This window comes from Hypomesus transpacificus, unplaced genomic scaffold (assembly GCF_021917145.1).
Source record: "Hypomesus transpacificus isolate Combined female unplaced genomic scaffold, fHypTra1 scaffold_30, whole genome shotgun sequence".
Lineage (NCBI taxonomy): Eukaryota > Metazoa > Chordata > Actinopteri > Osmeriformes > Osmeridae > Hypomesus > Hypomesus transpacificus.
Window position 1 is genome coordinate 3,389,623 of NW_025813826.1, and position 27,036 is coordinate 3,416,658.

Here is a 27,036-nt window from a genome sequence, read left to right on the forward strand (position 1 = left end):
TTTGACTCGTATATACCCTATACGAGTAACCTGCTTTGACTCGTATATATCCTATACGAGTAACCTGCTTTGACTCGGGATAGGTTCCCTGCTCTGACTCATTCGTATCCTCTCAGGGTCCGCCAGGAAAGGCGGGGGAGCTGGGATTACCCGGAGAACCTGGGGAAAAGGTAGGATCGTTCACACCGAGCGTGTTGCTACAGGTCATGTTCAGCCTTGTCAGTCGTAGCACACCGTTGCATTTCCCTGTCCTGCCCTGCAGGGGGACCTCGGGCCGGCAGGGACCACCGGGGAGCAGGGCCTGATTGGTCAGAGGGTGAATATCCCACAATAGCACTTGTGCCCTTGTTGGTGGTAGCTGATTGGTGATGTCACTGGTACCTGGCATTGTCCTACTGAGGGTGTGTTCCTCTTCAGGGGGAGCCAGGGCTGACCGGGGAGGCGGGACACGGCGGACCTGAGGGAACCAAGGTGAGAGGAGAGGCACTGGATGTTTACTCAATGTTACCTCAACCGGAGCAAGAACATATAGCAATAGGACGTTCAAACTGCAAACATGGCCATGACAGTAACACATGCTTTGTGTATCTGAAATACATGTGTGTGAAGTTGGAATTAAAAAAAATACACTATTACAGCAGCAGAGGAAAAGGAACACAAGATGTATCAATAACAAAAGCAGATCAAATAGCAAGTATTGACCCTGGACAATAAACTAGCCATGTGGGAATCTGGCTTCACTTTTGCAATGCTGGAATAGGACCTCATATTTGCTATGCTGGAATAGGACTTCAGTCTTGCTGTGCTGGAATAGGACCTCATGTTGCTGTGCTGGAATAGGACTTCGGTATTGCTCTCATTAGGACCTCAGCACAGTCAGAGAGTCAAGTATGTTATTGTGACAAGTGACAGTTGGAGTGGAACTTCTGGTGATGGTAAGGCAGCAGGCCTGTGCAGAGCTCTTGTGTCTGGCAGGCCTTGTGACAGAAATATAGTGCTGATTCAGAGAAGCGCAGGAAGCCCAGCCAAGCGACTTCACGTCTGCTGCGCCGCTAACAGCTCCTGGCTCGGCGAACCGTAACCAATGTCATACAACGGCAGACGCGAACACGGTGAAACTCCAGCGTTGGAGGAGCTGCAGTCTGGGAGGAGAAACACCGCAGGGACTCTGCGTTCTCACTGCGGCGACCTTTACATATACATGTTTCCCACTGTCCAACGGCATATGCAAAGACTATCATTTGCGTTGCAGCGTGAATTAAAAAGCACCCTCCGTAGGCTTATGTGCACCGTACAACCAAGCACCTAAGAACAGGCCTTGGGTTTGGAAGAAGGAGGCAGGCTGGACAGGTGACGGGGGCCAGGGGCCAGGCCTTGATTTAATGCTCTTCCTGGGAGCGAGTGGATGGGTGTCAGGGTCAGTATGTATCACGTGTAGGGGTGTCATGTGTGGTGCCTGCCTGTGTGTCTGTCCCCCAGGGGGACAAAGGGGAGGCTGGCCCAGAGGGCGCCCAGGGAGAGAGGGGCCACCTCGGACCGAAAGGGAAGGAAGGACCCGTCGGACCTCCAGGCCTTGTGGGCGTCAGGGTTGGTATTCAAATTCCTAGCTTGTAATCCGTTTCACAATCAATTCTGTTGATGTTTAAATCTTCATATGACAAGAGTTTTCCAGTCATGATCTCTGTCCCTATGTCGAAACATCTTTACCCAGGGCGTGGAGGGGAAGTCTGGAGAAGTGGGAGACAGGGGGAAACCAGGAGAGAAGGTACGTCACGTGGCTTCTACTGTCTCACACCGTGGAGCCTGTCTCACACCGTGGAGCCTGTCTCACACCGTGGAGCCTGTTTCACACCGTGGAGCCTGTCTCACACCGTGGAGCCTGTCTCACACCGTGGAGCCTGTCTCACACCCCTGGACCTGCTACATACTGATAGAAACAATCAGTGTCCGTGGCCTCAACGAAATGAACAAACAAATGGATTACACTATCAAATGTTCCACACTGATTAGTGACTCTGAGCCGAGGTCTCTTCCCAAACCTGAACTCTTGTCACCTATCAGCCTTTATCTTTGTAACCCTAAACCCTGGTGTCTTTGCATACATGCTTTTTTTTTAACACTATCCAGGGTAGCAAAGGTCATCAGGGTCACTTGGGAGAGACTGGGCCAATCGGTGAACAAGGAGAGGCGGGATTTGTCGGATCAAAGGGATCGAGAGGAACAATTGGGCCAATGGTATGCCTGTGTGGGAGGATGTAGATAGATGATTGGGCCAGTTAAAGGTGTGTAGGGATTGACAGTAAAATGAGCCACTTGTCTCCACAGGGAGTCCCTGGGAGGATGGGCCTGCAAGGGGAAGCAGGCATAACAGGATATGAGGTAAGATTCCTACTTTACAAAGCTATAGGTGCTAAATGGTCTTCTAGATTGACGTCATACTAGATCAGGGAGAGCTAGAATGGTACTTTGATGCAAGTTAATGTCCCACAGCATTATGAAGTTCAAACATAGTTCAAATGCACTTCCTTGTTTAGCTAACCTCACCTATACTCAACCTTGGCAAGCTCTGAATAGCTCCAAACATTGTGCAATATGTCCCCTTCCACTGATGTTCCCTTGTCTGACCGCAGGGTCACCAGGGACCCCAGGGCCCACTGGGGCTTCATGGAACTACAGGTGAAAAGGTACCTCTTTCAAATACATGTGCCATTTGTGACAAGTGCAGGTGTATTGGAATTATTTGTTCCGGCTGCTCTTGAATTCCTATCGACCTTTATAAACCTATAAAAAATTAGTATTTTCCCAAATGAGCTACTATTCGTATTGACAATATACTGACTCATCATACTATAATGGCATCTCAAAGTTTGAAATGAAAGTTCATGAAGGATAAAACAGGATGTATTAAGTGGAGCAGATAATGAAAGCAAAACGGATGTGTGCTAAGTGGAGCAGATGACACGCCACTCGACTAACTATGTCACAGAATCAGCTCATTAAACTCTTAGTCACCGGATACACCGTGGGAATGGACACTGCACTAGTAGTCTGAATAAAAATTCGAAGAAATTCCCCTACCAACTGAGAATAACCTAAGCTAAGAATAACAACTTGTAAAAATACAGTTGGCCAGTGTGTGTAGCTTGTACGGTAGGTCACTGTGTGTAGCTTGTACGGTAGGTCAGTGTGTGTAGCTTGTACTGTTGGCCCGTGTGTCGCTTGTATTGTAGGCCTGTGTGGGTAGCTTGTACTGTAGTGTGTGTAACTGGTATGGTAGGCCCGTGTGTGTAGCTTGTATTGTAGGCTAGTGTGTGTAGCTTGTACTGTAGGCTAGTGTGCGTAGCTTGTACTGTAGGCTAGTGTGTGTAGCTTGTACTGTAGGCCCATGTGTAGCTGGTACAGTAGGCCTGTGTCTGTGTGTGTAGCTGGTAAACTCCCCTTGTCCTCTCATGAGACACTAGTGTGAACAGCATACTGTGCAACTGCCCACATATCCTCCAGCTCACTGCTCCACCATGTCCTCTCCTGTGTCACTAAAACACATGCAGAGCACATGCCCAATAAAACAGTACAAACACACTTATAAAGTCAACGGAACCTTGGATCCCTGTTTACTAACAAACCTATTGATGGAAGCCACACTTTCCATTCAACTCTCTTTCTCTGAATGGACTGAATGGGTATTGTTTTGGATTGAGTTCAGTTCGTGTGTGTGTTTCTCCGGAAGGGTGACTGCGGAGAAGACAGTAAGGTCGAAGGTGCTCCTGGTCCTCAAGGTGACAGAGTGAGTTCCTCGCACGTTCCTCCCTGATTCCTCCCGTCTCATCTCGTTACAGCGCTCAGACCCGAGTGCCCTCGCCCCCTTCTCCCGGTCTTCCTCTCAGAACTCAGTGTATCTCCTCCCTCCGGTATCTGAGATGGGGAGATGATGTTAGACAAGAGTACGAATGAATAACTAAATGGCTTCGGCCCTCGTGTGTGTGTGAGAAGATGTTTGATCCAGTGTGTGTCCCGTCTGTCTCCAGGGTCCAGTAGGACAAAGGGGGAACCTGGGAGAGGCAGGAGATCCAGGCTACCAGGTGAGGGGAACCCCGGCTACACTCAGATGCACTCCATACTGCCTGCTTGCACTGTGTCGGAACGCAATCGAAATCGGTTTGTCACCTGACACAAAATACAAATAGTAAACAAATCCCAAAGTTGACGGATGTGCACTTCCCCCAGGGTCTCCCAGGTGCGGAAGGTTCGCGAGGCAAAGCAGGTGCAACTGGCGCCCCTGTAAGTACGCGACGCCGCCGCGGCATAACACACTCGCGCTCCATCTCTCCTCACTCCTGTTCTAGAACATGTTCCTCACCTTTGTCTCAGGGAAACGCCGGCCCCAGGGGACTCCAAGGGCTCAAAGGTTCTAAAGGTGACCAAGTAAGGACCAACTCGGTGGGCGCATGCTGTATGAGGTTTCTGTTCGATGTCCCTGTTTGTCATGCTGACGTGCTGCCTGTCCGTGGTGCAGGGTAGGAGAGGCAGACGGGGGCCACAGGGGAAACCGGGAACCGGAGGACCCACAGTACGTAGCGACGCAGTACTGTATTCTCACTCTGAAGGGGAAATGCTTTTTAGGAGTTTGCTTTGTCAGGTCGCTTGATATACAAGTTCATCCTAGCAGCTGGTAGGGATCTGTACTGTGGGGATATAGACGTGAATGCCTCTGCTTCTCTGAAAGGGTCAGCAAGGTCCAACAGGTCAGAGGGGAGTGGTGGGCAGGGAGGGGCTCGAGGGGCAGACGGGGGCCGACGGACCAGCCGGGAGAAATGGTGCCAACGGCCTGAAGGTAAGAGCCGGCAGTTCTTCTCTTTAGCTTCCACAGCTAGCGATGCTACTTCTTTCAGCTCTCCCTGTTCACGTCTCAGGGTCAGGGCTGGTATTCACCTCCAGCTCTGTTTCAGGGGGATCAGGGGGAGGACGGAGAGTGGGGCGCCGCTGGTAAAGCCGGGCCGACTGGGACGAGAGGCTCGTCTGGACGACCAGGGAGTCAGGGCTCGTTCGGACCCAAGGTGAGGAGTCTTACCCTGAGTCGCACACGACAGCAACGACCACTCGAGTATGCGAACGTTCCCCTCTGGATTTCTGATGTGTGTGTGTGTTTCAGGGAGAGAGGGGTCTCCCGGGCCACACTGGAGCTCCAGGAAGGAGAGGGTTCATTGGCGGGATGGGGTTGCCAGGTTTTCAGGGGTATAAGGGGGTGAAAGGGCAGCTGGTGAGTGCCGACAGGAACACACACACACACACAAGGAAAAGGTTTCTGTTGAACATTGATCGACACCTGTCCCGACATGACTTGAATGTATTTCCCGAAATGAGCCACAAAAATCCTAAGATTCATTCGGTCCTCTCAGTCTTCATGCCATTAAATGAACTGTTCTTGTTCTCTGGTTGTGTTAGGGTGACACAGGTGAACAGGGTCTCCAAGGGATTCTGGGAATGTTGGGACCCAAGGTACTCCTCCCTTCATTTCCATCCATTTCACGCCTCGCTGGCGATCATAACTCTGATATTCAAAGTGACTCATCTTTAAAGTTTCCCCACAGGAATTAAGTGGTTTGACTAAAAGGCCCGGGCCAGAAATATGTTTCTGATAAATAGACAAGAAGCATTACCCCTTTCCAGTAGTAAATCAAGGACTGGCTGAGGATTAATTCTGAGTTTTCATGGAACTTAAACCCTCAAAATGTTAAGAATCATTTATAGTTTTAAATCCGAATATTGAGAAAGTATATCCAACATTTTGCCAGATCGACCCTTATGCCTCCGTGTGTAATCTCACTTCACGCTCCATAACTGCTGACTGGGCAGGAATGTTGCTCTGCAGGCGACAGACAGCTGAACCATCAGTCTTCAGGGCTTTACTGAGTCTTTGGTCTACAGACCTTTTCAAGTGCTGCAACTGCCAGTGATCGGCCTGGACCTCTTCCCGCTGTTTCAGTGTGATATACAGTACAGCACTGTCCCTGGGGTGGGAAGCAGATGAGGGTTGGCTTGAAATGCAGCTTGGGTTTTCTCCGAAAACAATGACGGGTCAAAGTCATATGTCATCGATGCTTCATCAAGTCAAATCAGATGTTTGTACCTTTCCGCAGTTGCAGTGTTGGCGCAGTGTGCCGGCACAGTGGGCTTGCAAATCTCTCCAGAGTTTCAGAGTCGAGAAAATGCGCTTGTATATCTCTCCAGAGTTAGTGTTTTTAGAATGTGCTTGTATATCTCTCTTTTGTTATGATGTGAGTGACAGTGTTGTTCTAATGGGCTTGTGTGTCTCTACAGGGGCCTCCAGGAGATTCGGGGCCAGCTGGGATACAAGGACCCAAAGGGCCTCGTGGCTTGACAGTAAGAAGGAACCCAACACCACCTGACCCCCGTGTCCCCGTGCTGCGTCTCTGACCGTGTCTCTTCCTCTCTCACCAGGGCAAGAGAGGGGCGATGGGGCCCCTGGGGATTATCGGCCCCAGTGGTAATCCAGTAAGCACCTCGTCACTCATACCCCGCAAATCTGCCCAAGAACATTTTACCCCCACTCCTTAGCTACTGACTGAGTGACTATCCCCCCCCTCTCTCTCGCTCTCTCGCTCTCTCTCACTCTCTTCTTCCCTCCCCTCTTTTCTCATCCTCCCTCACCAGGGGCCCCCGGGCGACAAGGGGAGCGGAGGGGACACGGTGCGTGTTTCTGATGAACCCTGTCTGTTCCTGCCGCTCGCTGTGTCATGCCGTGTGTCAGGGGTGCCGTCAGAAGAGAGTTAGCACGGGGGGACGCACCACTCGGGATTTGTGGGCGACATGAAGGGTTTCTGACGTGGCACTCGTAATCGTGTTTGAATCCCAATCAGGAGATCCTATCCTCGTTAGTCTATATTAGGTTATGATGACAGTCAGGGGGTCAATGATGTTGTCTTCGTTTTTTCCCTATAAACACCGTCCTCTGAACTTTATGCCTCTGAGAGAGGCTTCGCTACTATTGCTGTGTGTTTGAACAGGTCATTCTTCTTTTTGTGTTAAGAGAGACTCTCTGTCCCGTCAACTGGTTGTTCTATTACTTACATTTAGTCATTTAGCAGACGCTCTTATCCAGAGCGACTTACAGTAAGTACAGGGACATTCCCCCTTCATCAAGGCAAGTAGGGTGAAGTGCCTTACCCAAGGACACAACGTCATTTGGCTCAGCCGGGAATCGAACCGGAGACCTTCTGATTACTAGCCCGATTCTCCACCGCTCAGCCATCTGACTCCCTGACTACTTGTGAACCCAGAACCTAACCTGACACCTCACACCATTCTAGTGGAGACGCTAGACACCCACACACACACACACCCTTCAAACGCATTTAATTTCCTATAGTCCTGATTTGGTGTCATTCACAGTGACATTAAAAACCACGGTGAAATTCGATACGGTCAGATGAACACTTGCCGCTCGCTCGTCATTGCCGTTTCGGTGAATGGAGTAATTGGATCGTGGCAGGGCGGCAGCCCCGACTGATCCAGCCTGTGAGGATGTTGATCGGAAACCTAACCTTGTTTTCCCTTTTTCTCTTTCCGCAAACAGGGTTTACGAGGACCAACGGTACTTCATCCTTATCTTCTGAGGGGGACAACAGGGAGCTCACAGCTCTTGGGATATGATCTTATCTTTAAGCGGTTACAAGAATGACAGCTTGGTGAAGTGATGCTTATGTAACTCCTTTGTTCCGTGTTTCAGGGACCTCCCGGTCCTCGCGGAGCCCCCGGAGCGCCCGTAAGTCCTCGTCTCTCTTCGCAAACACGCACTCGCCCCGTCGTGCCGACGCAAAAGGGAACGCGCTGATGCCCGTTCGCACGGCACCACGTCACCAATGATGTCTCTCTCTCTCTCTTCTTTAGGGACTTCAGCCTTCTCCTCTGTCGTTCGTAAGTTCTGCTCGCTCGAATAGACTCTGACGGGGATGGGGGGGGGGGGGGGGGGGGGGGGTTCTGATGGAGAGATGTTGGCTGTCTTCTATGCTAGAAAAAGGAGACCGTTAGGGATGCTTTTCAAGTCATGGTCGACTCTCATGCTGCCCCGAGGTCAGAAGTCAGTTGGAAAGGGGCAGATAAGGGCAGATAGGGGGCACACTGTCTCAAGCATAGCTCATAACGTCATGGATGACATACAGGATGCACAACACTCCTAATTCATTCACTCGTTCATGTCGCTTTCAACACGGTGCACATCTAGTCTTCATCACAATCTTCCTCCTCATGAGTTTAATGGAACATGAGATATCATGTAACGCCTGTCAGTTGCTGAGTGTGATGGTTGTTTCGGTCCCAGAGTTACCAGGACGTGGACGTCCCCATGCTGAACCAGGGGAATGAGATATTCAGGACCCTCCACTACCTCAGCGACCTGGTCCAGAGGCTGAGGAACCCGCTAGGAACTCAGGACAACCCTGCCCGTGTCTGCCGGGACCTGCAGGACTGTGAACACAAGATGACTGATGGTGAGAAACCAGCCGACCAGCAGAGCAGAACCTCACAGCTCCACAGCTCCCGGAAACATACCCAGTTTCAAGTTTCATATAGCAGTTTGAGCCGTGCCAAGAGGATTCTTTTCAGAGAAGGGAAAATGTGATAGAGTGGACAGGCATTTCACTTATATATAAACTAAAATAAATATATAAAACTAACCACTGACCTCAACTTCTCTCTCTTACTTGGGACAGCCCCTTACCTCAACCTCTCTCACTTACCTGGTTTAACAACGTCATCCTCTCTCTCTCTCACTTGGTTCAGCCCCTTACCTCAACCCGTCTCTCTCTCCTGGTTCAGCCCCTTACACAACCTCTCTCGCCTGGTTCTGCTTGTCTAAAGGCACATACTGGATTGACCCAAACCTGGGCAGCTCTGCAGACAACATCGAGGTCACCTGCAACTTCAGCGGAGGAGGCCACACCTGTCTGAACCCCGTCACAGTGTCTAAGGTCAGTCACGACTCACCCAGCTGAAACAAATACTTGGCCCCTCAAAACGCAAATATTTAGCACTCGAACAGGGGAAGGCACATCCAAGGTTTCGTGTTTCATCGATGCTGGTGGCTTTAGACTCAACATTCAAATCATTATCCCATGCTGTAGCCATGACAAACAAACATTCCACATGCAAAACGTGAAAAAAAAAAAAACACACGGCGAGATTCACACGGCAAAAGCACCCACGAGCACACGATCCGAACCACAACCACGAGCGCATCCCTAAGAGCAGAGAACGCACGCGTGTCCGCAGCTGGAGATGGGAGTGGGCCGCATCCAGATGAACTTCCTCCACCTCCTGACGTCCGAGGCGTGGCAGCGGGTCACCGTCCGCTGCCTGGACACCCCCGTGTGGGCCACGGGCCCCTCCCTGCAGCCCTCCTCACGAGCCCTGGGCTTCCGCGCCTGGAACGGGGAGGTGATCCAGGCAGGAGACCTCCTGGAGCCCCAAGTCACCAGGGACGACTGCTGGGTACGTCGGCTCGCTGGCGGCCCGAGAAGCCATGCCGTCACGGCGGTCCTCTCGGGCTCGTCAGCGCCCTCTAGAGGGACAAAAGGGACAAGCAATTTTAGTTTTGTCCTTTTTTGCAGTAATGTATACAGGTCGTCCTTTCCATTTTGGATTTGACACTAACGTGCTAACCTCTCGCATACCCTCTCGTGAAACCTTGTCTTTTAGATCAAAGATGGCCACTGGCATCGAACCGATTTCATGTTCCAGACCCAGGACCCGAACTTACTGCCCATCGTGGACGTGTTCAACCTGCCCGCCTCAAAGCCAGGCTCCCACTACCACCTGGAGGTTGGGCCTGTGTGCTTTCTATAGAGGTTCCCGGAGGCCTGATAGAACTACAGGGGGGAAAGGGGGTGGGTGGGAGGGGAGACTGCGGACGGACGTTCCTCGTGTCTCCAGGTCCACACTGGGGGCTGGCACGGAGCTGCGGCGAACCTTCACCATATGCTTGGACTGCAAAAACACAGAGGGAGGGGGGGGGGTCACAGGGAGGGATGGACCTGCTGCAGTGGATGTCGAGCACTAGTCCCTCCTGAGGAGAACATAAGCTTGTGTCATGAACTTGTTTACCTGTTACTGAAGAGAGAGGACGGGCTCTGGTGTAACTCCGAAGACGGCACCTCAGACTTATGCTTCCCTTCGTGGTCTGATAGCATCGTTACATGAACTCTAAACATGCTTTCGAAGAGAGGCATGTTTGACATTGATGTATTTTCATATAGTACTTAACTGTTCTGCGTATACACATTGTTTATACATGTAAACGGTCCGTATGTTGTAGTATAAAGTGCAATAGATCTTTCGCCGGAGTCTTTCAAAGCAATTCAGGTAACAACAGTGAGATCTCAACATTTGACCAGGTATTCAGGTTTGTACTGTACTCAAACAGTTCATGCACACAGGTCTCCAGGTAAGTTTTTCCATTTAAAGTGTATGTGAAGTTTAAATTACGAGTTGTAGTCATTTATCACACAAGAAACTAACTCCATCTGTCTACCTTCCAACTCAGCTAGCTATACTTTAACAATGTTCAGTTATATAAAGAAAATTGGTATTCTGGTGCTACAATGAATGACAGACTCCAATGGTTGATCGTGATTATTGTTGTCAGTTCTATGGGCCTTTTCTGAGGGAATTACATGCAAATGAATGCAGGTGGTATCATTTATATTCTCAAACAGGCCATTTCAAATAATTATTTTTCTACTCCCTGTTGTTTAGGTATGAATCTCACTCAAGGTTCAAGCAATACCATTTGACTGTTAAAAATGTAAAATGTGTATAATAACTATTACATTTTGTATACAATTTATCCCAGTGGAATCATAATGCTAATTTATATTATTTAAATGTCCATGGGATTGGCAATTTGTTTCATTTAAACCGGATGCCAATTTAACATATCTGCAAAACATTTTGTATTTTGTATAAAGTTTCATCAAAGCTTTAATTTTATATTTGTTTTTAATACGTGGCCTGCTTGTGGTGCATTTCCAACACTTTGTTTGTGAATGTCAGGTGCTCAATTGGACCAATTCTACCAATAACATCTGAATACGTCTCAACCTCACACACAATTTATTACAATCGTAGCTATGTTAGAAAAATTACTGATTCTTCAAGTCTAAGTTTCCTTTCTTCAACAGACAGATGTTCAATTAAAAAAAAATCCAGTTGATAATGATCTTTCAATTGATTATTTATTCTGATCTTCAGTCATTTGATAAAAAGTTGTCTGTCCGGTAATGTTTACTGTAGTATCCCAAGTAATTTAACATATTGCAGTGCTCTTAATGTACTTTACATAACCACCACTTGAGGACAGTCTTCTACTACGGCAGAACAACCTCTAAGAATCCAATGACTTCCACAGAATTGGTCAGAAACGACCTCTACCGCTTCATAACTGTAACCTTACCACCTTCAAAACTGTGAGGAGTTGCCGTTTTCATCTCACCATTTAAAGTGTCCTATACCCGAAATGGAAAAGTAGACACAAGCTGGCAGACAACGTGAGATGTTCTGGCGCATAAAAGGGCCGTCAGTGATCACCCGGCCTTTATTATCTTGGACACATGGCATGACGCCCGCCATCTACGGGCAGGTTGACCCCGGTGATGAAGCTGGCTGCGTCTGAGGCCAGGAAGGCTATGGCGTGGGCCACCTCCTCCACCTCCCCTGGTCTGCCTAGAGCATGGGTCTGCTTACACTTCTCCAGGAACTGATGGAGACAGGAGGAGATAAACCACTCAGAAGGACTCAAACAATAACCATCTCAAGTCAGATTCACCTTGACAGAAACCTCAGTCCCAGTCTGGGAATCGGACCCATCTGCGAGCTTGTGGTTTATCTGCTCTGGCAGATGGGTCTGGCCCGCCCTCCCGTTCAAACAACCCTCCGGCACGAAAAGTGCCAGGCCAATCACAACCATTTTGGTGCTCTGATTGGTTATACCTATTCAAATTCTGTCCAATTGCGTGCAGAGGCATTTTTGGTCTGCGCCGGTTGATACCTATGCAACGGATATCATCGAATACCCTTGGATATCGGAAATAGCACTGGTTCCAGGATAGTACACACTTGGGAATTGGTCTGGCGATGCCAGGCTCCCTAATTCCAGTCTGTGCATCTCTAAATCAAGTGTACAAAGACCAGGGACTGGGGTTGCAAATTAGCCTATTGGCTAGAAACCTTTTACATTACATTTAGTCATTTAGCAGACGCTCTTCTCCAGAGCAACTGACTCCCTAACCGCTCAGCCATCTGACCCCCATTTTTTTTATGCGACACATCTACACATATTGTTCTGGCTTTGACTGTGATAATGATGTATGTGATAATGTGCGCTGCCTTGTCCCAGACAAATAAACGAATACATTAAATTAAATACAGTACCTTAGCGTACTGGTCCTCATCAAGGCCAGCCCTTCGGTGGACGTCTGTGATGATCACACCGGGACTGGGGGGGAAAAACAAAAACACTGCACTCACTAACAGCCATGTTGACACTGGACATCAACAAAACTGACGGCTCCACCTGACGTCATCCACGTCTAAAAGGAAAGGGGGCGTCATCCGGACATACCAGACGGAGTTCACCCTCACGTGCTTTGGTGCCAGCTCTGAAAGACAAGAGCAGGGCGGGACGGTCAGCTCCTTTATTCTCCAGATCCCTCCTGGCCTGGTCAAGTAAGACATTGGATTCGCTTACCCAAGGCTATGCAGCTTGTGAACTGGTCGATGGCAGACTTGGACATGCAATAGGCAAGGACACCTGGGAACTGAAACAAAGAACGGGGTCATCTGGAATCCCAGGGCCTAGAAGAAGCAACATACACCCACACACACACATACTGACAGTGCCTGTTGTGTGGTACTCACAGATCTTTGTCCGTTGACACTGGAGACATTGACAATGGAGCCCTTGGTCTCGATCAGGTGTGGAACGCAGAGCTGAGTCAGGTGGTAAACAGATCTAAAACACATGAGGACACATTTCAACTGACCAAGAAGACCACCCTTGACTTATTCTAGTATCGTTTTCTATTTCCTTTCCTTAAAAAAATCAAAAAAATAACTGGACTTGAAAGCCAGGAAATCCCACCTGACATTGACGTTCATGACCTTGTCATATTGGGCAAGATCTGTCGTTTCGATGCTGCCCATCATTAGGATGCCAGCGCTGTTGACTAGCACATCCAGTCGACCGAAGTGAGCGATGGTCTGTTCCACGGTCTTCTTGACCGTCTCCTCGTCTGTCAGGTCACCGGGCACAAGCAGGGGCTGCACAACGCACACGCGCAAGTAGATATGTTACAGTAATAGTTGAGACTCAGCGGAAACGAGAAGTTACATTGTTTCTGCGTGACAGTGCGCGCTGTAGGCTACCTCGGGACCACCATTATCCGTGCATTGTTTGGCGATTTTGGTTAAATTCTCCACGTCGCGTCCATTGAGTGCCAGCAAGGCACCTAGTTTGGCGAACATGAGGCTTGTCCCTGCCCCGATGCCAGAGCTAGCGCCTGTAATTAGGGTCACTTTCCCCTTTAGAGATGACACCTGGAAAGGCAAGACAACAGTTCTGCTATTAAAACAACAGCTATAGGAGCTCCTATGAATGGAATCGACTATTTTAACAGACCGACGCGTTAACAAACTAGACAAACACGAACAGAACAGCTTACCTTGAAGGCGTCGCTTGTTGCCATTGCTTATAAATTTATCTAACTTTAGACACTTATGTGAATTTGTGAAATGCGGCTAACCAATTGCACTCGTGGGTGTGTGGATCGTCCAGGGATGTCCTCGTATTGTGCTGACGTCATTGTAACGAGACGGAAATGTAGTTCTATCGAGTCTTCACAAAGATTTCTGATAAAGGACCAAAACCCCAAATAATAAATATAAAAAAAAACATTTATTCATACAAAATCCCAAATACATATTAACTGATACAGCAAGGAATAGAGAACTGACAAATTCAGTTACTTACATTACCAATACCAACATTTGTCTGTATTTGTGTGTCTGTGTCATCCAGATACATGTAATAGGTCAAAATGATTTCATTCAGGTACATAGGTCGTTATTAACCAATGTTAATACCAAGTAAATGTTGTTTTAATGTAAATGTTGATGTCTATCCCGCAAATGGGTTGGCATGAAGAGTCACATCCTTTATTCTTGCTTCAGTCAGGGGCCGAAATGTCTTCTCATTGACAGGAAGTTTCTCAAGTTCATCCAGGGTTTCCATGCCATCAATGATCCTACACATCAAAAAAAGTTTCATGAAACACATCATCAGGTATTAATGGAAGAAATGTCAGGAGTGTGTGTCCAAACAGTTTCAAAACCTACTTTCCAAACACAGTATATTTCATGTCCAGATGTGGCTGCTTGGCGTAGGTGAAGAAGAACTGCGATGCATTTGTGTTGGGGCCATTGTTTGCCATGGAAACTACACCGCGTACATTATGCTGCAGTCAACAAACACAGATAACAACAGATCAAGATAGCTGAAGAAGTAACATCAAATTGTTTCTGAAGTACAAGTGTGAAAGTGTACCACTCACCTTCAGGTGTTCGCTAAACTCATCTTCAAACTTCCGCCCCCAAATACTGGTCCCTCCCTTACCAGTGCCTTAACATTGCAAGGAGAAAATTGTCACTTGTAGTTAAGATATTTTTTCTCGGTAATATTGCAATCTAATACAAGGACGTAGTCAATACATCAGACATTACCACTGAGTACGATAGTATTGAGCCAGTATTAAACTGTCTCAGACAGGCTCATGTTCAATCCAACCTGAGAACAGAACAGCTGTGTATCTGGGCGATGATGGTACACTACCTGTTGGGTCTCCCGTCTGCACCATGAAGCCCTTGATGTTGCGATGAAAGATGCTGCCATTGTAAAAACCGCTGGCGCAGAGGGCAAGAAAGTTCTACAAATCAAACAGAATGAGACACTACTTTGTAACTTATATTGAAATAGCCATGTCCAACCACGTCACTGAAATGTTCACTTTTCAATCATGTCGTTTGGATGATTGAATGCCATTTAAATGTAGTGCTCCCTTGTTGGAGGTGCATCCGTTGCATTGTAGCAATTGGTTCAGTAGGACTGAGCCACACAATAACCAGGATAGCATGCTAGTTGGTAATGGAGTTACTCACTTCACATGATTTTGGAGCTCGCTCACAGAACAACTCGATTTTTATCTCACCAAGGTCTGTGTGTAGAGTCACTGCCTGCGAAAGAGTAGATTATTTTATTTGAAATAACTTCCAGCACCACATGACCAGCAGTGGAGAGGCATAGAGCGTACATTCTATGGTTAGCTTAGCCATCTAGCAACCCAAACTGCCAACAATTGGCTGGAAAGCTGGATATATTTAATTCCCAACATTGACCAGTGAGTTCGGCGACGATAAACAATTATACAGCTACAAGTTTGTAACTTCGTGTTGATTTATGTAGAAAGCTAAAATCGTGTTTAAAGTTAAGACATCTAACCATTTCCAGGCGTTGTATAGGCGCTTGTCGCTTGATCTCCAAAAGTGCGTTAACGAAATAAATCCGACTAGCTACATCCAGTGTCAGAATACTGGTTCCGCAATTTAACAGAGACGGCAAACTACATTATTAAGTAATTTGGTTTTACAGACCGCACTGTCACATAAAGCAACATAACACCAATCCAATCAAGACCAATTATTTTGCATTACACTGAAATGTCATAAACTACGTGTTTTCGTAGCTAAAAGCAGTATAGCAACCAATACAAATATTGTGGCTTTCATAATTCCAGAGAATAAGTAACGGTGACTGAAGACAAATACTATAATGTTTATTGTTTATTTCATGGTGGGAGTGACAGGGAGTGGGGTTAAGGCTTGACACCTCTGTGGTATACTGACAGACAGCTCACATCATTCATGTGATTGAAATATAACGCTGATCTCCTATGAAGGGTTGGAATACTTTTGGCAACAAACTAATACTGCTATGGATTTCTAAAATACTGTCAGATCTGAACATATGGGTATATTTGGGCTGGTTTGTATCTCCAAAACAGAAAAAAAACATGAATGGAATAGCGGGCATTTCTAATGCGACAGTCTCCCACAGCTGGACCTCCTTAGTCTTTGCAACACTACTGACAAAAAAAAAACGAATTCGGAATTTAAAACAACAAAGCAAAAATGCATTATCACAAATAATGTGGAGTAGTAGTTAAGTGTTTCTCTTAATATTTAGTAGTTTTAACTGCAATTAATATCAAATACACTGATACAAATTGGAAAAGAATGAACTGAAATACAAAAATGTGTAATATAACATTGGTTTAAATAAACAAAAATATTGAGAAATTGAAGAAAATATATTTATATAAAAAAAGATGCAAACTGAATGTCAATTTCCTGAGAAAATTTTAGTGTATTGTAAAGATAGCTGTCGATACTGAAGAAAACATAGAAATCTAACTTTTAAAATAATTCAACTAAAAAGGTATTGCTCCAATTAACATCTAATGGCATTAAGTCTGAGACTTCCTATCCTGATCAGAATGGCATTAGAGGTCACTGTGTCTCATGCACGAGGGAATAATTCCCATTGAAAAGTGCCTTCCAAATAAACCAACAATTTTCTGGCTGAATAAATTCCTGTTATAGTGCGCAGCACATTCAGGGACGGTGTTTATAAGACACCTCAAAATCCACGAACATAACTGTTCATAACTCTTTTTCCACATTCACACTTTCATTTAGACATAGGTTGATTGTCTATAAATAGCAGTGCACTGTTAACATAGTTTCATGCCTTCATCAAAATAACATAGATGTACTGTATATGTTTGACAGATGTGGTAGGGCCTTATAGATGCATGATGGCATCCAGTGCAAAAGGAGCAATGATCCCTTTTAATCTACTTCTGCATCTACTCCCTTACTCTGAATATGACCAACAGAAGGGCAAAGCGTCCAGAATGGATGGAAGAAACACTGAGAACTATGTTAGTGTTGAACAGAGAGCAAAATATGTTGCCAGAAAGGAAGAGCTTTACAGACATCCTTTAAAAATGCTTATGTTTGCATTTCAGTTACATTGCTACTGTGTATATTATGATTGTGTCTTGAGCTTCAGTACAGTCTACTAAAACACAAAACAATATAATATAGTTATAACGTTCTACCATGACAAGAGGCATTTGGGGGCCTTGCATACCCCCCTTTGCAACATCATGCTTACTTAAGCAAACCAGAAATGGCAGAACGTTTTTACCCATAACACACTGAACCATACTTTCATATCAGCATATGGCAAAAGACAGGATGAACATGGAGTAACATGGGAATAAAACACATGATACATGACATGAAGAGAAGTGACCAACAACATTTGTAATAATCCTTACAGTAGTAACAGCTAGCTTATAATGCCAGGATGAATGCCATGCAGGTCCCCGTTTGTGTAAATGAAGTGAAAGTATGAATGACAGATGCCCTGTGTGGTAACAGTCTGCGAAAGGGTTTCCTATTTAAACATACGGCCTAAATGATGGCATGTTCTTGAGAAAGTGCATATCACAAATTACCATCCGGATTCGGTCATTCTGTTGGTTGAATTGATGCTGCACCACGAGTTGAATTTGAACTGATAACTGTGTAATAACAAATATTACCAACCAAGACACATAAAACAGGTTAGGGTTAAGGCAAATCTACCCGATATCTGTTGGCCACTTAAAGTGACACCATGCCTCTCGTAAGGAAATTAAGTGCCTTGAAATCCCCTTCAACAGTCATTCCACCACTCCCAAGGACTCTCCTGTGTGGAACTGACCTTCAGCTGAAACGACCCGCCGCTTCTGATCCAATGGGCCGTCACACGTTGCTGCCAATTTACCCGTCCGTTAAAAACCCTCAAGTATTGTTCACTACGGAGAACAATAAAGTTCCAGAGGGGCTTCACACCAGTCGAAATCAATTGTATCGTGTTGCATTCCTGTGCAAATGAGGTCAACTGAAATGTCAAGCAATTAGCATTATCAAATATTTGGTCTTTACATCTAGGCCTAATTAGAGTTAAGGAATACCCTAGTGTATATCTCACTTGAATTCATAATGTTGCCATCTGCACATGGTACTATAATGAGCGCAAGAGCGCAGCCTTGGAGAGTTCTGTTCTAACGGGAGGGTCCCATCCTATGCTAGCTGACAGCGGTCGCCATGTCATGGCACACATTTCTACTGCTGGGTCCAACCCGTCACTGCTACAGTGACCTACCCCACTGAATGAGTGGGTTGTGACTCGGCAGGGTTATTGACTCATCTGACACCCGTGCTCGTGACCCAGTCCACCAGCATAGAAGCATTGACCGCTACTCGTCTCCGTTGACCTTTGTTGATATCGCTTTAACTGACCTCCCCCTGCTGTCATCCTCCTGACCATGGGACAAAAGTTGATTCATAGCTAATCCTGAATTGATCTCAGTCTGTGAGTTTAATAACGGTCTCTCAAGACAGACATTAAAAAAAAAAAAAAAAAAGGAAAGAAAGAAAAATGGCATTGTGACATTTGCAGACCCCCCCCACACCTCACCACCCCCCAGCAGGCCATCCTGTCCTCACCCTGACTCAGCAGGCGGTCTGAGGGGCTGGTCACCTCCTCCACCCCCCAGTGCACCAGGCCCAGCCACCCAGTCTCAGTCTGTTCTGGCCTGTTCCTTGTCCACCTTCCACATCAGCTCCTTGACCTCCGTGGGCAGGGTGTTGAAGAGCTCCTCCTCCACCACCAGACCGGTTCTCTTCAGCTGCTTGCACTCGCCCAGCTCCACGGGGAGGCACTCCAGACGGTTCCCCCGGAGCTCCAGCTGGGTCAGGCTGGTCAGCTCCCCGAAGCGCGACGGCAGGGTCTGCAGGCAGTTGTTCCCCAGGTTGAGGGTACGGAGCTTCTTGCACTGGAACAACTCATTGGGCAAGGTCTCAATCTTTAAAAGGTGGAACAGAGGAAGAAGGGATCAAAACAAAGAACTCCTACAGCCGTGTTTATGAGTGGTGGACTGACATGGTACATACTAAAATATATCATTTAATTACTTTCTAGAAAGCGATTCGGAAACATGATCCTTTTAGGCAAATAAGGCATCTACAAGAGGCTTCGGAAGTCCACTAAAACAACCTACAGCATCAAAAGAATGCAAATAGAATGCAGTGAGACAAACATAAAGACCCACGACTCACTCTGTTGGCTGTCACTGCCAGATACTGGAGGTTCTGCAGGAAGCCAATGTCGACAGGGATGCAGGTCAAGTTGTTGTGGCTGAGGTCCAGGAAGCGCAGCTTGCGGCAGTAGAACAACTGGCTCGGGATCTTCTCGATCTTGTTCCTGTTCAGGTACAGCCTCTCCATGTTGGTCAAAGTGCCAATCTGGATGGGGATGTAGGCGATCTGGTTGTACCAGAGCTTAAGGCAGACCAGCCGGTGGAGGTGCTGGAAGCTGATGATCTCCTCGATGGTCTTCAGGTTGTTGTCCTTCAGGTCGATCTCCTGCAGGTTGTGGAGGCTGAAGATGGAGTGGGGGATGCGTTCGAGGTCGCATCGGATCAGCTCCAGCTCCGTCAGGTTCACCATCTTCTTCAGGCTGTTGAGGACCATCAGCTTGGTGCCCTCGTTGTTGACGGACAGCTTCTGGAGGTGGACGCCCACGTCGGTCACCACCTGGGGGAGCTTGGTCAGGTTGCTCTTCAGCCGGAGGATCTTGAGCCTCTTGAGTTCCCGTAGCCCGTCGATGACGATGTAGCGGTTGTTCTCGGCGCTGAGGTTCCCGGTGAGGTGCAGCTCGCTCAGGTTCTTCAAGCTGTAGATCCACAACGGGATCTCCTTGATGTCCGTGAACTTGACGTGAAGGGATTTCAAGTTCTCGCGCAGGAAAGCCAGAGCCGGCGCTTCTATTTTGGCCGGCGTGTGATACAGCCACAGCTCTCGGAGGTTGACCAGCTGGGCGATGATGGGGGGGATGGTGATGTCCGGGATGAGCTCCAGCTTCAGGACCTCCAGCTCCATCAGGTCGAAGACCGTGTCCGGGATCCCGCTGAGCATGAAGAGGTGCAGCTCCAGCTTCTCCTGGGAGTTCTTGGTGATCCTCTGGCGCAGTTTGTCCAGCGTCCACTCGTTGTTCAGGTTGAGCTGCCGCAGCTTGTTCTCGCTCACCTCGGAGAGGAAGACGGCAAAGCGCTTCGAGTAGAGCGGGTCGTACTGGTCGATCATGTGCAACATGAAGGCAAAGTCGTTCTTCACGTCGGGGATGTCGCTGTAACTGCTCTCCTCCCGGATCGACTCGAAGGAGTATTTCTTCAGCGAGCGACGCAGCATCCAGCACAGGGTGTACATACAGATGAGGCCGTAGATGCCTACCAAGCTGATGTAGAAGCAGGCCAGGATTTTGAACAGGGTAGCCAGGGGGTGGGCACAGCGGTACATGCTGTAGCCTGTCAGACTCTCTATGTCCACGTGACAGTCGACACTGAACTGAATTTTGTGCACGTAGTACCCTGAATAGCAGATGATCAAGATGAACTTGATGACTTTGATGATAGTCTGTCGGATGTAGAGTCTGTAGACGATGTCCCCCTCCTCGACGTGTATGCGGAACTTCTTGACCTTCTCAAACAAGGCCTTGGCCTGCTCCCCCTCCTTCTTGTCCAGCACACCGGTGTCGGTGCGATCCACGATGCCCTGCTCAAAGCGGGACTTGGTCCTCTGCAGCATGGGGACACTCGCCTCCACGTCCTCGCTGATGACGGACGCCTTCTTGTCCATGGAGCCGTTCATTTTCATCGGTTTGGGATCGCTCTCCTCCACCACCGTCTCGGACAGCGCCCTTGTGGTCCACGGGGAGTCGAAGCACTTCAGGAGGATGGACACAAAGTGTTCCAGCTTTGAACTGGTCCGGGGAAACTTGAACCAAAAGTTGCTGCAAGCCAGGAATATGAGTGTGTGCAGTAGCACCAGGTAGGGAAAGTACTTGGCAAACCAATGCAACCTGTTTTCGTAACACACAGCATCCACGTAATTGTACTGGTGTCGGTCCAGGTCGTACTGGATGCCCTTGGGCTCCAGGATCAGCGGGGCCGAGAGGGTGGAGTTGAAATACCTTCTGCAGGTCTGATTGACCACCCACTTGCAAGGCAGGCAAATCATCTTGTCCTGGGTGACCTGCAGCGTGCCCCCGAACACTGAGATCATCAGCATGACTATGGAGATGTAGTCGGTGAAGACGTCCCACCATGGCTTCAGGATGCGGTACGCAGGCTGGGTGTCCACAAAGTAACGCAGCTCAGTGATGGGGATCATGGTGTTCCTGCACAGGGAACGGTGATCGTCATGACGGTGAGGTGGTTGACATGCCACTCTGACATTTGACAGGATTGGAATATGCGCTTATTCAACCAAGCGAGAGGATGACAAATGAGGTTATTGTACTGTAATGGTTATTGTATGATGCAATGCATCACGCCATTCTTAACGGTTCCCTTGAAATACTGTAATGATCCAAGGCCTTAAGTAGACACTAGAATGCGCATTCTTGGCTATTCATTCCAGCATTGTTAAAAACAACAACATTTTTATTATAACTCTACAACACTGTAGGTGATTATACAGGATCTTTATCGCTCTGGGTAAATATGTTTCTGGAGATCAAAGTCAGTTTATGGGAGCACTAATTCATTATGGGTGAGACTGATGTTTTAGTGTGTGTTTCATGATGTTAATCTGTCCAAATAAAGAGAGTTGGCCCTGTTATTGGTCTGGCAGCCTTAAACAGGTACCGGTGCCAACATGCAATGGATGAAACACACATAAAAAAGGTGGAGTGCACAGAAAAAGGGGAAACTGGTATTCACCCTTCAGTACTTGCCTCGGGGGAATGTCCCTGTACTTGTGCTCTGGATAAGAGCGTCTGCTAAATGTAAAATGTAAATGTATTTTCTATTAAATGAGGCTACTTACGAGAGCGTGAATAAGGCAGACTACTTCAGCGTAACCGACAAGCTCTTCTACTCCTCCTCCTTCCATGAAGACGAGACAAGAGAAGCCTCTTACTACTGCACCATCCCAAAACACACAGCCTCACCGCTCTTAACAACCGCCCCCCACTCCTAAAGGACAGAACGCGCTTTGGCTCAAACGGTTCAAACCAAGCCGCAGCCACCTTTACTCTCGAGTGCTCTATTCTTGGCCATTTCCGATGATAATATCCAGGGTATTGTCTGGTGTGGCCTTGAGGAGTGCCTCTGCGACCTTCGGGAGGAGATCCTGTTTACCTTAGAGGAGCCACTGTCTCCAGCTCCTGTCTCTTTGGAACAGCCTGCTCTCACCTCATGGCTTCCCTAACCCTCACCCACTGCAAGGACTGGGCACTCATCAGTCTCCGCGCACCGATGAGGACAGACATACTTCCTGTGCAGTCGAGGAGTTTAACGCCCCGCCAAAGTCCCTCTAGGCGACCCATACAATTGAGTTTGAACAATACTCGCTCTTTTCTAAAAGGCTATTTGATGATGTGAGCAGAAATCGGTAACTGTTTTTGTGGAGGGAAACTGTGTCTTACCACAAGCGTCAGTGGTGTTATCTGTACTCCAATGTCTGGTGCTGCAGTTGGTGGATATCCCACTCTCTATGAACCCTGCAATCAGCATGAGTTCTGCTCACCCGCATCTCCATCGGGATGGGTATTGAATCTGAAAAATAAAGTAACATGACTTGCCTTATTATCTCTGTAACGACTCTGTGGGGCTTAAATAACACCCTCAAATGAGAATTAATGACCTCACAAGATGCTTACATTTGATTTAGGGGAAACTACCTCGATTTACTTTCTTTAGAAAAGACATGGGCCTGAAGGTGACTTTCTTGAATTTGGGCATAACCTGACAAAGTAATTTGCATGGGATGAGGACTCCGTTCAGGTGTACTCAGTCTTGTGTAGCCAGTTAAGATTAGCTTACTCAATTGATAAATTTCATTTTAACGTTGAATAACATATAATTTTAATAGGCCTTTGTTAACTGTCAACCATCCGTTAACAGTAAGCTAATAGCTAAAGCACATACATAGATTTCAAGACTGCCACTTGCTAACAAAATACACTTGTTAAGACTAGTCGTTAGCTAGTTAGCTTTAGCCACTGTAGTCAAAACTACAACAGAATACTGTACTGTAGCTAGGTACAGTAGCTAACAAATGCCGGTTTAGTTGACAGGTGCAAATCTGTTATCAGAAACTAATACCAAAGTCTCTGCTACAATATGTCGATTTACAGGGGTCTCTATGGCAGCTAATCAGTCAACTTCGGTGTCAAATAGTGTCTGTTATAGTCAGGCATGTATTGTGAATAATGCTGAGTCTTGCACGCTACTGGCCTATGCGTAGCTAGCTCACTATAAGCTGTAAACAGGGAGGAGTGGATAGCAGTGTAACTAGCGAGCTAGCCAAGGCCGTTAGCTTGCTAACTAGCATAGGCTAATGTTGGCATAAACTAGAAAACTACAATACAAGATAAGTAATGAAAATAAATCGAGGATAAAAAAATATTTATATCTTACAGATTTTAGTCCACAGCCATAAATGCCGACGTGCCAACACCTCTAGCTTACAAGAAATATTTGGTGAAGTGACTGATGATACTAAAGTGGCTAGCGGACCAGCTAGCAGCAAACGTAGCTGACTGTGTCGGTGTTATGTCGACCGGGTCAATCCGTTTCACGTACAGCACAGTGTAGCCGACAACGTACGCCAATCCGATAAGTGGCGGTGGCGGTGCCGCCAGTACAGGAGACTTGCCTGACAGTTTTTCTTCCGACTACTGTCGAAGAAGAATCATGTTTCACGAGGAAGTAATTTCAAGTGTTAAGTAAATTCAGCAATACAGTTTACAGCACGGTAAACTAAACTGTCGACAATGCTGTCGTTGAACAATTTGCGGATTATTTTCACATCTCATGGACTCCAGCATTCACATCAGTTATGGATGAACAAAGCATGCCTATCAAAGGTTTCATCGTATGTAACGTTAAACAATTGCCTCACCTTCAACAGCAATAAGGGCACAAGGCAAAGGAATAGTTTGAGACTACTGAAAGAGAGAGAGTTAAAGTACACCACCATTATCAGTTCACAGAGGTTGTTCAGCACAACCCATGTGAAACAGAACTGTTGGAATTGCAGTCAACCTATTGAAGAGACTCCAGCATTCTTCTGTTTGTCTTGTAACGTTTTGCAACCTCCAGACGAGAGCGCGTCCTTCTTCCAGATCATGGATTGGTGAGTTTACGTCTAATCCAGGGGGCGTATGAAGGGGATGAACGTTGAGTATCAACGTAATTCGTGCATCAAATATGGGTAGTTGTTACTGTGTGGTTTTTCAATGTCACTACTCAAGCCATTGTCAGAATCAAATGATAGAATGCTAATTAAAACTACACTTATTGTATCCTTTATTTGTTAATGCATCTTTTTAGTGACCAGACCTTTGCAATCAACACTGAAAAGCTACAGAAAAGATATCTTCATCTCCAACGTTCTTTACACCCAGACAACTTCAGCCAGAAGAAGGCGGTAGGCTACTCTGTCATTTTGTTCACTCAGAGGTTGCAGTAAGACTGGGGCCTGTTCGGCAGCCCTACAGTCAGGTTCATAGGACCGATGAGAGATCAGTATTATGGCCCCTAGGCACTTCATTTCCACAATGGAAATAAAGATGGAACAAGGTACTGAGAAAATGAACGTTAGGGTTCAGCCCAGTGTTCCAATCAGTCCATCATCCCTACATAAATGGATGTACAACGTCTGCAGTAGGGCAGTCTGCCTCTTCCTCCACCACGCTTTTGTCGCGAGGATCTTACAAGCCCACGTGGGAAGGGGCCCCTCAAAACACAACACTGTGACTGTATTCAGCCTCCTCTAACCCCAGACTCTGTTTAATAATCCGCCCTGTGGCTGGTCCTTATTTAAGCTCCCAACTTTATGGATGGGGTTATCATTACAAGGTTTGCATGCTAAAACTCCCTGACTGGAAGCTATGGATGGTCCCCACGAGCTGGCAGGAGTGAGCGCTGGATATGCTGTCTGTGCAGCAGCCATCTCTGTGCTGGTCCCTCCCTGACATCACTCCTTCCTCTCCTCGCTTACCCTTGGTGAGACCTGCTGTCCAGCTCAAGAGTGGCCAGATCTGTTCCGAAATCCAATTACCGACGTGACCCAGTATCCGGCATAGGAGAATGAATCTTGTGGATGCATGAGCTGAAAAGAAATGCGTCGGAGATAGGTTTGGCAATGTGTGAAGCGAGGATGTCTCTCCCTTTCACGCTTTTGTGACAGTTTAATTCGCAAGACTAGATAGACCTCCGCAGGTTATCTTTCGCATCCCATTCACGCGCCACCAATGACGTAGTCGTCTTTTGTGTGTCATATTACATCCGTTGTGTAGTCGAGCTACAATCTCTAGCCTCGTAAGTGGAGATGTTACACTGCACCTTAGCCAATGGGGGCCCGCGTGCGAGCGTGTTGACTTGTCCAGCCATGTTGATGTCTTTATGTCCTCTTCTCGACAGAAAGAACAGGAGTTTTCAGAGCATCAGTCGGCTCTGGTGAATAAAGCCTACAGGACCCTCCTCAAACCGCTGAGTCGTGGACTGTACATGGTGAGGTGGAATTCTGTTCCGGAATGGTATCTAAACCCCAAATCATCTCCCACCGAGATTAAGAGTGGCCCAAAAAACCTCTTCAGAGGAAGAATAATTCATTCATTGTCTCGTCGATTCGCAATGCGTATACTTTGTCGCGCATAGCTTCCATCCCGCTCGTTCCTCCACGTTGTTGATTGTGGGCTGATGCCGCCTGACTGGCCTGTGTTGACGGTGAAGGACGGGGAGGGACTCATGTTTTTCCGTGTCTCAGTTGGAGCTCCAGAGCATGCACCTGGAGGAGGGGACGGACCCAGGAGCTGACCCCCAGCTCCTCCTGGAGCTGATGGAGATGAACGAGGCTCTTCAGGAGGCTCGGAGCCCGGAGGACGTGCACCCCATCGGCCAGGCCACTAAAGGTTGAAGACAGTGTTTATATGGGAATTAGTACTTTGTGACCTGTGAAATTAAGTTCTTTTTTTTAAGCCATAATGCCTGTACGTTGATGGCCATATGGCTTTCATCAACGAATGTCAGGTTTTAGTAACAGATTGTCAGGTTTTCTTTGTGAACAGCTTGTGTTGAAACTGTGCTTTATCATTGTTTCAGAGAGATTAAAAGACTTGACTGAACAGATAGACACGTCGATGAGGAAAGGTAATGTCCTACTGCTGTTGACTCGACATTTAACATGTTCTCTCTCTTTTTTTATTTGTATTCATTGAGAGACTATTAAACTGACTGAACAATTTTTCACTCTTCATCTTTCTCAACAGGAGAGCTTCAAACTGCTAAAGAACTTCTTAGCCAGATGAAATACTTTGCGAACATTGAAGACAAGGTGAAAGAAAAACTTTCAGAGCTCATGTAAACAGTTTGGGCTCCTTCTTCCATTTGCATGACGTAAAAAAAAAATCCTATAGACAATTGAAGACATTGCTGTGTATATTTTAATAGTTGACTTTAAAGTTTATTGTAAATAAAATGTTAAAAACCCAAGCCCCATTTTATACTCTGTGGGACAATAAAGTTATTCTTAATTTTAATCTATAATCTTAATATATATATTCACAGATGCTTCTTTTGTAAATAATTTAAAAAAATAAAGTGGTACATTGTACGATGTGATACAACATCCTGATACCCGTGTTTTTTTGTTAGATACCACTCACATGGCACTCACATCTAACGACAACACAGTCAAACGTTAAGTTTAATTAGGTGCAGTTCCACTGAACACGTCATTAAATATGACAGGGAAATGTAATTGACTGAATAAAATGCTGCACCGATTGTT

The 27,036-nt window shown here is 46.9% G+C and overlaps 5 protein-coding genes across 7 annotated transcripts in view; 2 read left to right on the forward strand and 3 right to left on the reverse strand.

Annotated features, from left to right (window-relative positions):
* The window catches only part of col27a1b (collagen, type XXVII, alpha 1b), a 40,276-nt gene extending 30,387 nt beyond the window's left edge, over positions 1 to 9,889 (forward strand). Inside the window, exons 34-60 of the mRNA XM_047015365.1 lie at positions 117 to 170; positions 263 to 316; positions 418 to 471; positions 1,480 to 1,587; positions 1,712 to 1,765; positions 2,128 to 2,235; positions 2,326 to 2,379; positions 2,631 to 2,684; positions 3,728 to 3,784; positions 4,026 to 4,079; positions 4,225 to 4,278; positions 4,369 to 4,422; positions 4,514 to 4,567; positions 4,724 to 4,831; positions 4,947 to 5,054; positions 5,150 to 5,257; positions 5,443 to 5,496; positions 6,319 to 6,381; positions 6,460 to 6,513; positions 6,673 to 6,708; positions 7,595 to 7,612; positions 7,748 to 7,783; positions 7,909 to 7,935; positions 8,339 to 8,507; positions 8,878 to 8,987; positions 9,289 to 9,507; positions 9,715 to 9,889. Coding sequence (XP_046871321.1) covers positions 117 to 170; positions 263 to 316; positions 418 to 471; positions 1,480 to 1,587; positions 1,712 to 1,765; positions 2,128 to 2,235; positions 2,326 to 2,379; positions 2,631 to 2,684; positions 3,728 to 3,784; positions 4,026 to 4,079; positions 4,225 to 4,278; positions 4,369 to 4,422; positions 4,514 to 4,567; positions 4,724 to 4,831; positions 4,947 to 5,054; positions 5,150 to 5,257; positions 5,443 to 5,496; positions 6,319 to 6,381; positions 6,460 to 6,513; positions 6,673 to 6,708; positions 7,595 to 7,612; positions 7,748 to 7,783; positions 7,909 to 7,935; positions 8,339 to 8,507; positions 8,878 to 8,987; positions 9,289 to 9,507; positions 9,715 to 9,861 — 2,070 coding nt within the window. The 3' untranslated portion in view covers positions 9,862 to 9,889. The remainder of the gene's footprint in view (positions 1 to 116; positions 171 to 262; positions 317 to 417; positions 472 to 1,479; positions 1,588 to 1,711; positions 1,766 to 2,127; positions 2,236 to 2,325; positions 2,380 to 2,630; positions 2,685 to 3,727; positions 3,785 to 4,025; positions 4,080 to 4,224; positions 4,279 to 4,368; positions 4,423 to 4,513; positions 4,568 to 4,723; positions 4,832 to 4,946; positions 5,055 to 5,149; positions 5,258 to 5,442; positions 5,497 to 6,318; positions 6,382 to 6,459; positions 6,514 to 6,672; positions 6,709 to 7,594; positions 7,613 to 7,747; positions 7,784 to 7,908; positions 7,936 to 8,338; positions 8,508 to 8,877; positions 8,988 to 9,288; positions 9,508 to 9,714) is intronic.
* A 1,341-nt stretch (positions 9,890 to 11,230) lies between these two features.
* On the reverse strand, positions 11,231 to 13,864 carry zgc:101858 (uncharacterized protein LOC449555 homolog). The gene is made up of 8 exons (XM_047015367.1): positions 13,734 to 13,864; positions 13,438 to 13,608; positions 13,154 to 13,332; positions 12,931 to 13,024; positions 12,761 to 12,830; positions 12,635 to 12,671; positions 12,445 to 12,508; positions 11,231 to 11,770 (listed from the first exon to the last, which is right to left on the reverse strand). Exons 1-8 carry the CDS (start codon positions 13,755 to 13,757, stop codon positions 11,612 to 11,614), a joined length of 798 nt encoding a protein of 265 aa, XP_046871323.1. The 5' UTR covers positions 13,758 to 13,864; the 3' UTR covers positions 11,231 to 11,611.
* An 83-nt stretch (positions 13,865 to 13,947) lies between these two features.
* On the reverse strand, positions 13,948 to 15,663 carry ppil3 (peptidylprolyl isomerase (cyclophilin)-like 3). The gene is made up of 6 exons (XM_047015368.1): positions 15,566 to 15,663; positions 15,226 to 15,300; positions 14,900 to 14,993; positions 14,622 to 14,689; positions 14,407 to 14,525; positions 13,948 to 14,315 (listed from the first exon to the last, which is right to left on the reverse strand). Exons 1-6 carry the CDS (start codon positions 15,566 to 15,568, stop codon positions 14,189 to 14,191), a joined length of 486 nt encoding a protein of 161 aa, XP_046871324.1. The 5' UTR covers positions 15,569 to 15,663; the 3' UTR covers positions 13,948 to 14,188.
* A 230-nt stretch (positions 15,664 to 15,893) lies between these two features.
* On the reverse strand, positions 15,894 to 24,233 carry lrrc8ab (leucine rich repeat containing 8 VRAC subunit Ab). Of its 3 annotated transcripts, XM_047015388.1 has the most exons (5): positions 23,661 to 23,804; positions 22,667 to 22,796; positions 22,066 to 22,124; positions 19,297 to 21,415; positions 15,894 to 19,043 (listed from the first exon to the last, which is right to left on the reverse strand). In XM_047015388.1, exons 4-5 carry the CDS (start codon positions 21,406 to 21,408, stop codon positions 18,759 to 18,761), a joined length of 2,397 nt encoding a protein of 798 aa, XP_046871344.1. In that variant the 5' UTR covers positions 21,409 to 21,415; positions 22,066 to 22,124; positions 22,667 to 22,796; positions 23,661 to 23,804; the 3' UTR covers positions 15,894 to 18,758. The 3 variants fall into 3 exon arrangements, with proteins under 3 accessions (XP_046871344.1, XP_046871345.1, XP_046871343.1); XM_047015389.1 differs by lacking the exons at positions 22,066 to 22,124; positions 23,661 to 23,804 and adding an exon at positions 24,145 to 24,233; XM_047015387.1 differs by lacking the exon at positions 22,066 to 22,124.
* Positions 23,879 to 26,870, forward strand: hscb (HscB mitochondrial iron-sulfur cluster cochaperone). The gene is made up of 6 exons (XM_047015390.1): positions 23,879 to 24,378; positions 24,576 to 24,672; positions 25,668 to 25,757; positions 26,014 to 26,158; positions 26,349 to 26,396; positions 26,516 to 26,870. The coding sequence occupies exons 1-6, from the start codon at positions 24,017 to 24,019 to the stop codon at positions 26,608 to 26,610; spliced, it is 837 nt and encodes a 278-aa protein (XP_046871346.1). The 5' UTR covers positions 23,879 to 24,016; the 3' UTR covers positions 26,611 to 26,870.
* The last annotated feature ends 166 nt before the right edge of the window (positions 26,871 to 27,036 follow it).

Coding starts and splice junctions, on each gene's coding strand:
- lrrc8ab (XM_047015389.1), bottom strand. CDS start 21,408: ATGATCCCCATCACTGAGCTGCGTTACTTTGTGGACACCCAGCCTGCG. Junction 19,044..19,296: donor TGGCAGTGACAGCCAACAGA/GTGAGTCGTGGG, acceptor CACCTTTTAAAG/ATTGAGACCTTGCCCAATGA.
- ppil3 (XM_047015368.1), bottom strand. Junction 14,994..15,225: donor GAGCTCCAAAATCATGTGAA/GTGAGTAACTCC, acceptor TTTGATTTGTAG/AACTTTCTTGCCCTCTGCGC. Junction 14,316..14,406: donor AAATATACTGTGTTTGGAAA/GTAGGTTTTGAA, acceptor TTTGATGTGTAG/GATCATTGATGGCATGGAAA.
- hscb (XM_047015390.1), top strand. CDS start 24,017: ATGCTGTCGTTGAACAATTTGCGGATTATTTTCACATCTCATGGACTC. Junction 24,379..24,575: donor TTCTTCCAGATCATGGATTG/GTGAGTTTACGT, acceptor GCATCTTTTTAG/TGACCAGACCTTTGCAATCA. Junction 25,758..26,013: donor TGAGTCGTGGACTGTACATG/GTGAGGTGGAAT, acceptor TCCGTGTCTCAG/TTGGAGCTCCAGAGCATGCA.
- zgc:101858 (XM_047015367.1), bottom strand. CDS start 13,757: ATGGCAACAAGCGACGCCTTCAAG. Junction 13,333..13,437: donor CGGATAATGGTGGTCCCGAG/GTAGCCTACAGC, acceptor TGCGTTGTGCAG/CCCCTGCTTGTGCCCGGTGA. Junction 12,509..12,634: donor GTGAGGGTGAACTCCGTCTG/GTATGTCCGGAT, acceptor TTTCCCCCCCAG/TCCCGGTGTGATCATCACAG.